General features: G+C 41.4%; 1 protein-coding gene across 1 annotated transcript in view; it reads left to right on the top strand.

The window, feature by feature from the left end:
* The first annotated feature begins 5,465 nt into the window (after positions 1 to 5,465).
* Positions 5,466 to 8,890, top strand: part of foxo6b (forkhead box O6 b) — a 44,744-nt gene continuing 41,319 nt past the window's right edge. The window contains exon 1 of the mRNA XM_035681882.1: positions 5,466 to 7,376. Within this exon, the coding sequence (XP_035537775.1) occupies positions 6,879 to 7,376 (498 nt within the window). The 5' untranslated portion in view covers positions 5,466 to 6,878. The remainder of the gene's footprint in view (positions 7,377 to 8,890) is intronic.

The following is an 8,890-nucleotide window of genomic DNA, read 5'->3' as shown; positions in this document are numbered from 1 at the left end:
AGTACAGGTCCATTTACCATTCTTAAAAAATGTATTTGGTTGGCATGAAGACATCTATGGGCAATGGCTGAGACTCAGCTTTGTGATTACGTGAAGTGAACAGGTGAGTCTAAAACTCAATTCTTTCTGCTTTGCCTCATTATGAGCACAGAATGGCACATCCCAACTTCCCTGATTGGAGGCGTCGGTGGCAGCAGTCAGTGTTACTCAACAGTTGAAAGCCTCAGGGTTTCCCAAGGCAGGGAGTGGCATCCCCCTCTGCCAGTAAACACATCAATAATCCTGCAGGTTGACTGACTGGCTCACTGAAAAAGGCATGAAAATGAAGGTGGAAGACCTGTGGAGAAGAGGCAATTAGTGTTCACCCTAAGGTCTGCGGGGCCTTGGAATAGTTTGTGATGTAGTGTTAAAAAGGAGGGTAAACCCTGAGAGTCCCAGTGGGTGATCGGCCTAATGCAAACAACTGCCAAGAGAAAAGAATAATCAATTATTTTCTCAAGAAGGAGTGAACTTGTCCCTTTTTTGAACCTATTTTAATGTGCAGCAACTTTCGTGAACTGGACACTACTTACCAAGCTGTTTCCATTAATATAAAGAAACATTGATGACAAGATAAATATAGGTTTCATCACGTGTCCAGTTCCAGCATGTAAACCCAGCAAAAAACACAATAAGCAGGGAGACACTGCCTACGAATGCCAGCCTGTCAAAAGTATAAAAATATGCCTTCCAACACCAGAGCTTCCCTTCTCATGCAATGTAGAAATAGAAATGTAAAAACAAGACATTGTGGTTTATGCGTTTCACAACAAGTCTCCATACCTAAATGACAAACTAGGTCATGTCAGTGCCTTACAAAACAACCCGCTTAAATGTTTACTGACCTGCCATCTCTGTGGTTAAAGCTTCATTGATTGCTTTTTTGGCCACTTGGCCAATTGTTATGAACGTGTTAGCAAATTGTTAGCATAATATTTTTTTAAACAAATAAACATAATAATTATAACAATTATAATAATTATCATAAATAATAATGATAATAATAATAATATTTATTTGCCTAGCCCTTTTCAAAACACAGTTATAAAGTACTTTACAGAACAAGATTTAAAAAATGTACACAGTCAAGATAAAAACACACAAAAAAACATAAGACTTGATTAAAATGAAAGTGACAAAAGTGGAATAGAAACTAGACAGGTAGGGAGTTCCACAACTACAGCTCAAGGGAAAATGCCCTGTTTTAGCAGAACATAAAGTTCTATCTTGTCCACATAACAGTGGAAATTAATGTTATACTTACGAATTATCAGATCCAACGGAAGACTATAAATAGAAAGTAGTATAGGACCAAGAACTGACACCTGTGGAACACCACATGAGAAAGGGCCTGGGGATGAGGAATATTCTCTCATTTGGAGTCAAGTTTTTGGCCGACTTTGCCTGCTTACTGTTTGGTGCTGGTCACGCAGTGTACAAAGGGTATTTCAGAACTTTTTCACTGAAAACTACTGCCTGCAGTAAAGTTATGGGCCATAAAACTTTCAGAACAATAAGCTAAAAGATGATGAAACCCTTTGTAGAGCTGAGGAGAACTGCTATGAGTGACCTTTTCCGCATTACACATAGTCATTCCTTCCATTCCTATAAAGAATATTAAGTGCAGCCTCAAGGCTTGGTTAAGTTTTGCTAACTAAAAGTACTTTAAGGTTCAGAAAAGATTGTGGTATAGTCAAAAGAAACCAGTGGTTCAAAGTCAAGATACTTCGTTCATCCAACCATCCACCCCAACTGCCTCCCAAAGAGATTTTATGGTACTATGACAATGTCATGCTATGTTACAGTCAGTTATTATTTGTGCGACCACAAGAAGTTGCTTGTCAGGAGAACATAAACAAAGGTTGTTTAAAGCGTTTGAAGAAACAACTAAGGCTGTTGTTTTTCTGTTGAAGAGCTCCCAACATGTAAATAAGACAGCTTTGGAGCTGTTGAAAGGCAGTTTACTCTACTTTTAACTGGGACAAATGATAGCAGTTTCCCCACACTGTACTTTCCGTCTTTGTGCTAAGTTAAGCTAACACACCCTGGAGCTACAGTATGTCTGCGCTACATGGACAGGGATGAAACCGATATTATTCCTCTGAATATCAAGCATATTTCCCCAATATTGGACTGTTCCTTCAGATTCATGCTGAATATATGCAAACAGATTTTTGGTAGGTTATTTAACTTTCACTACATCCCTTCATTTGGGCATCAGTGGACTTATAAATAAGAAGAGGCAGCTTGAGGAAGGTGGCAGTGACAGTCAATATGCATATCATCAATATTTGATGCTGAGAAAATAGAGGGACAAAGGATAAACATGAACCTCACACAAATCCATTTGGCAGAACCTGTTAATCTGACAAATAATTGCTGGAAATGAAAAACTGATGTAAAAATATGTTTCTTAGAAGAGTTGAATGTTCAGGTTTATCTGGTAGTCGCTTCATATTTTGCACAAACGGCCACAGTATAGTTGACAAATCCACTCCCCCTGTGTGAAACCATGTAATTCTCCGTCTGCCTCGTGTCGTGTCCAGCCGTGTGACTCATGTTTCTCATGTTTACGCTGCAGCGGTACATCACCTAGCCGTGATGACGAGGACTTTGCTGTAAGCCACAGCTGAGCACCCTATATCCACCCTGCCGGCACAGCGTCAGTGTTTTCATTCCATATGATAGGAGTCACACCACATTCCTGTTACAACTTCTCTGCAGCGCATAAAAATCTCCTCTTGAAACCGCAGAGCCATGTGTTTTGAATTTTCCCTCTGTTTGTTCCCATTTACAGCATCTCTCTCCACTTTTTCTTCTGCTCATTCTCCCTCTCTGTCTTCTCTCTCCATCTCCTCTCCTCTCTCTCACACACACACACACACACACACCGATCGCTCGCTCTCTTCATGTTGATAGGCCTATTTAGTCCTCATGAAAGCATTCCATTTAGGTGCATTTGAGGTTACGGTTGTCACTGACAACCGGCTGTCAGAGAGTGGCAGGCTCTATCAGTGTTGGGGGTTTCCAGAGGAGCTTACAACACACAGAGCAGCTATTGATGGAGCCCGCTTTATGGACTCAGACCCACCAAGGGCAATGGTGTGTGACAAAGACAGCTAGGGGAGTTGGTAGTTTGATTTGTTGACCCCACAAAAGGATAGAATCACCCCATCTGATAAATAGTCGTATTTGATTTAATGCACAGTTTATGTATATATATAATGTAATGTTGAGAGAGGTTGATGGTTTCACCAGCAAAATTGATTAAGAGGGAAAAAACAAACAAAATAAAGCAATAAAAAAGATGCAAATGAAAACAGTACAAACCTATAAAGCAAGCAAACTGAAAATGCAAAAAAATAATTTTATGCTGGAAATGTGAACACAATATGTCGACTGGGTAGAAGGCAGGACATTAATGGGCGGTAGCCATTTCCATTGCAGGAACTTTTTTCAGGCACCCTAGGAACCATTTCAGGAACTGGTATTATGACTGTAGGAACCACAGTCTAAATTAAGTTCCTCAGTCATAAACCACGTTCCCACCGCAGGAACTTTCCCCAGGGACTAGGAACCTTTGGAAGAACTGCGTTTCCACCACAGGGACCAGGGTCAAAATTAAGTTCTGGGGACATTGTTTTACCCCCCAAAAAGTCCCTGCTTAGGGGGTAGTACTTTCCCAAAGTACGGGAACTTTGGGGGCGGAGCTTGCAGCGCTAACCATTTCTGATTGGTAGAGTACACACAGCTATTTATTTCAGCCTCATTTTAAATAAATCTGCAACTTCAAACCAGTTGGTTTTTTGTTTATTTTGCTTTGACAAGTTTTGTAATTTGGATTTTTGAATCGGCTTTGCTACTAATCCTAGTCTCTTTTCTACCATTTTTTTTGTTGTTGTATAGTCGGTCACAAAAATTACATCGAAAAACAGCCGTAGCTTTTTCATCCATCAATTTGCCTAATCTTCGCTGGTCTTTAGAAATGCAGACAACGGGCTGAAGGAACCTTCTAGTTCCTTGAAAAGTAGTTCCTGGTACCAAAACAGTCCCTCCTCTGGTGGTAGTTCTTTTTGATGACGAAGGATCTATTGGGGTGGAGTTTGCCACACCGATAGTGTTCCTCCACCAAATTAGCTCTGGTTCTTGAACCGGTTCCGTTTAAGATTCTTGGAACCCTGGTGCTATCTAGTGAACCAACCTGTGTTTCCACCAGTTTTAAGAGGAACCATAGTTACAGATCATTGTTTAATGCACAATGCACAATGACCTGTAGAATATGACGCACCTAATTTGATTCCCCAGGAAAACGTGCTATTTTTTGGTTCTAGCTGGGAACCCATTTTTTGGGTTCCAAACCAATTTATTTTTGGTAAGAAATCTAGGTGCACAAACAAGAACAGAGCTTGTTCCCTGTTGGTGGGAAAGGCCTACGAATGTCATTGGTCAAACCAAGACCTGACAAAATTAGCGTGGAACCGCACAAAAGGGACTAGAAATAGTTTATTACTATTAGTATGTTCTTTGTATGGACTATGTTTGCATGTGTGAGAGAATTTAGATTTTTAGCAACCTTCAGGAATTTACATTCTACAGTTAAAAACGTTCTCATTGTAAGATAAATTTAAACAGATTAAACCACTATTTGTGGACTGAATATGTTTGAACTTGAAGCCCAAGAAAATAAACAAATAAAAGCTTCCCCACATGGGAACCTTTTCAGGAACTCAGGAGCATTACCTGCGTTTTCATCAGAGGAAGAAGGATCTAAATTTAGTTTCTCTTCAATAGTTCCTTTCGCAAAAAAAGTCATCTCAGTGCCAGTGCAGGAAGCAGTTTGGCCTTTACGTAGCGATGTTAGTAGGGGTGCAATTACCTTGCCTTTTTATTCTGTCTCTAACCTGAACTAAGTGTTTTAGTTTCCCAACCCTAACCATAGCCATAGCCATAGCCACAGTCTTTTCCTAACCTTCAGCATACCAAACTTCCCACGTGCAGATATTGTAGAAATGAAGAATTATAAAACGTTGGCATTGGACATAAAAAGGAAAAACAAAACGTAAGTGACATAACTCTGAGTTTTTCAGAATATTTATTTTCTTGTAAATATAAACGTCCACATCGACAGTATTTTATTGCGACATCCGGTATTTTTTGACTGGATATGTTTAAATTTGTCTACTTTTAGGCCAACAGAATGCTAATACAATAAGGGGTTAAGCATTTCTATGCCAGAATTGTATTCCTCACTGTACAGAAAATGATATGGAATAAATTAAATACAAAAAAACATCAGAACTTCGGGCTCATGACCTCAGTATTGGTAAAATCCTAGCTGAGGCTAAGTATTAATTACTTATTTACTCCTAGTTATTTGCAGCTGTACATGTCTTACTTACTGATTACTACATTAGAAACAACATAAATATTCACTAAGGTCACGATGAATTATAAGTACTATATCAAGGCTGTATTCTATGAAGGCTGTAGGCTGGCTCGCTAATTTAAACTACATAGAAACAGCATGTGTAACCTTCATAAGGATTTACAAATGAAAAGTTTAGGTTCTTGGAGTTTCTAAAAAAACACAGTAGAGCAGGCAGAATATCAAACATTAAAACATATTAAAAGTGACAAGCTTCTTTGAAGAGGCTTGCATTTTGTTGATTTGATCCACAGTTATTATTCAAAAACACAGAAAATAAAGATAATATTTATCTTTAATCAGCAATGATTGAATTAAAACTCATGGTAATTGTTACTTGTGAAGAAATATGATATAAACATGATAAACTCCTAAGTATGTGAATTTGTGTATATAAAGGACTGTCTCTGTAAATTGTATTGTTGAGAATATCACCCCCATCACTCACTCACACACACACACACACACACACACACAGACACACACTCCTCCTCCTCTGGAAACCTGTTCTGGAGGGAGTGACTTGATCCAGGCGGCGTCCAATTATATGGAAGCAGCACTTATTCCACTTTATTCCAGGCTACAGTTAAGTGGCTTGAAGCCTTCAGAGACACACGGGCTTGTAGTATAAAGGCAGAGCAATAGGCAGAGAGACGGTACCCATGTGACATGTGAACGGAAAGCTAAAGACAAAGGTAGAAATATCTACTACACGGCGTGCGGAGGAGACACAGAGGATGCTCCAAAGCAAATCCATGAGGGTTTTTTTTCCTCGTCTGGAAATTCACGGCTTCATATAAATGATTCATGAGAGCCTGTTTCTATTTCTAAGGGAGTAATTGCGCTCGCAGTGAGTTTCAGCTGGAGCCGGTCACCAACACAATCTGCAGAGAGACGGTAGTAAAGCTGGGATCAGAGCCTGGAGAAAATTATAAAGTCAATCAATGTGTGGAGTTTGATAAGCGCTGCTTTTAACCTGCACTGGACCTCATCTGTCAAAAGGATCAACTGTTGCTGCAGCCGGAGTGAGCACAGAGACATTCTCCAAGTGTGTCTGGCTTTCATAATGGATGTTTGACCGTCACTTGGTCCTGCATGAAGCCACACAGTCGGTGTTGTGCAATTAACATGGAAGAGAGACTGATACTGTTGTTGATGCCTCGGATACACCTTCATCTGTCCTGATGTGATGCCACATTGTTGCACTGAGGAGAATGATAATATCCCACACCGCTGCCGGCTCCTTCATACTGGTTGATCATCTCTGTGTGTGAAACAAAACACATTTGTTCCTTTTTCTTTGTACAAGGGACCAGTTTTGGGTATTTGAACTCACTGGCAGACGTCAACATTGACAGGCTTTTTGTTATAGTGACCTTGCCCGGTTTTGACATCTATTCAGCGGGAGATCATCATGTTGATGATGATGAAGAACAGCGGCATGGATGCGCATCAGGTTGATATCGATTCGGAATTTGAGCCTCACAGTCGGTCGCGGTCGTGCACCTGGCCGCTGCCGTGTCCGGAGGATTTCCCCGGGGGAGAAGAGGCGAGCCGAGGTCTGGCCCTGGCATCGGTCAAAGTGGAGCAGTACAACGTGCCCGCATGCCGGGCCGAGAGAAAAGGCGGCGCACCGGCGGAGATCAAACATCCAGCCGGCGCCCCGGCCCCGGTCGTGGCCGCTCCTGCCTGCATGTCCGGGGCTGCGCTCGACGTGGCCGGCCAGCTGCGCAAAGCCAAGTCTTCCCGTCGGAACGCGTGGGGAAACCTGTCTTATGCAGACCTCATTACCCGTGCCATCGAGAGCGCCCCGGAGAAGAGACTCACCCTGTCCCAAATATATGACTGGATGGTTCGCTTTGTTCCTTATTTCAAGGATAAAGGCGACAGCAACAGTTCAGCCGGATGGAAGGTAGGCCACATGAAAGAATTTTATGACACCACATGGTGTAGGTTTTAGTGGAGAAGCTGCACTATATTTAGTCTCAGTCTGTGTCTGCAGCATAACTCCTTTTCTGCATATTTGAAAGCCACATAATTGACCCCTGGTCCCAGCAATTTATGTCAGTGGCGTGTCCCCGTGTCACTCCACACTACAGTGTGTGGAAAGGGGCGGTGAGCATGGTTGGATAAGGGTTCACTGGGTTCATCGTATTTAGAGATTGCAGCCTGTGCATATAGGAGTAGCCACACGGAGCCAAACTCCCCCTCTTCACGGTTCCCTTTTGGAAGGGCAACTAATACGCGCTGTGACGCACCGGTGAAGTGTCTGGTTTTAAGCCCATATTTCTCTGCGTTATCGGGTCACACGGGGGACAGAGTTTGCCTCCGGTCCGATTTGGAGAGTCACCCATGCCGCCGGTTGGGTGCTCGGGGATAAACCGTTTGGGGCCACCCCGCCCCCTGCTATCCAGTGCGCGCACGTTGAATTACGCACAAGCTGTGCGAACGCATGGCACAAGGCTAAGGGTTTAAAAGGACAATAACAAGAGATGATGACATGGGGTGTCACAGCAAACAGATGTAACTACAGATTATCCCTTAAATTCAAATTAATATGAGGTTAATCTAATAGATTGGTTGCTGTAATCTACTTAAATTGACCACCCATTCTGTGTGAGGATTAATGGTCTTTTGTTTCCAAGCCCTATGCTGTAGCTCCCCCTCATACCATCCTTTCTTCTTGACAAAGTTTTGCTTCTGTATCACTCGTTAAACGATTTAAATAAATGCACACTGCCTTCCTATAGCTGATGAATATGGACTTCTGGTATTAAATGTTACATGAAATACATCAGTCAAGACTCATATGAAAACAAAGTATGTAACACTTGAATCAGATGTTTTTAAGGAAAGAAGAAGAAAAAGAAAAAAACCCATATAGCTGAAAATCTGATTTGCTGTATCCACTTGTGTTTTATGGTCTTTTGTCTGTAGTGGGAGTTTCATCAAAGGGCTACAAGGGTCAACACTGCAGTTAATGGGAATTTTCTAAAAAGCTGGATGCACACTGTTAACTCTAACAGAAGAGGGGGAGTACTCTCAATAACTCCCTTCTTGTTAAATTTGACAGCAGGCTTTAACATTTACTGGCATTGTTCTATTCAGGAGCTTGAAAAAGAGACACACCATTCAACATAATGACAATCTTAAAGATGGCTGGGAAATATGTTTGAGTTTGTTTTTTACATCCATAAAATAGAAAGATTATTGAAAGAAAATTGAAACAGCAGAGTCCTCATTTTTAGTACTTCGTATGGGTCGAGCTCCAATAACAAACAATTCCTATAATGCAACTCAACAAGGTCTTTTATTAGACCTTCTCGGCCCACTTCATTCAAACCCTACGCCTCCTTTTTGTAACGCAGGTTTTCTGGGTTGTTTTTTTCAAACTTAAAAGCTCTAGTATGTAACATTTAGGAGGAT

The sequence above is a fragment of the Morone saxatilis genome, unplaced genomic scaffold (assembly GCF_004916995.1).
Source record: "Morone saxatilis isolate NCDOM2014 unplaced genomic scaffold, NCSU_SB_2.0 Contig9, whole genome shotgun sequence".
NCBI classification, from domain to species: domain Eukaryota; kingdom Metazoa; phylum Chordata; class Actinopteri; family Moronidae; genus Morone; species Morone saxatilis.
This window is presented reverse-complemented; position numbering and strand designations above follow the sequence as displayed.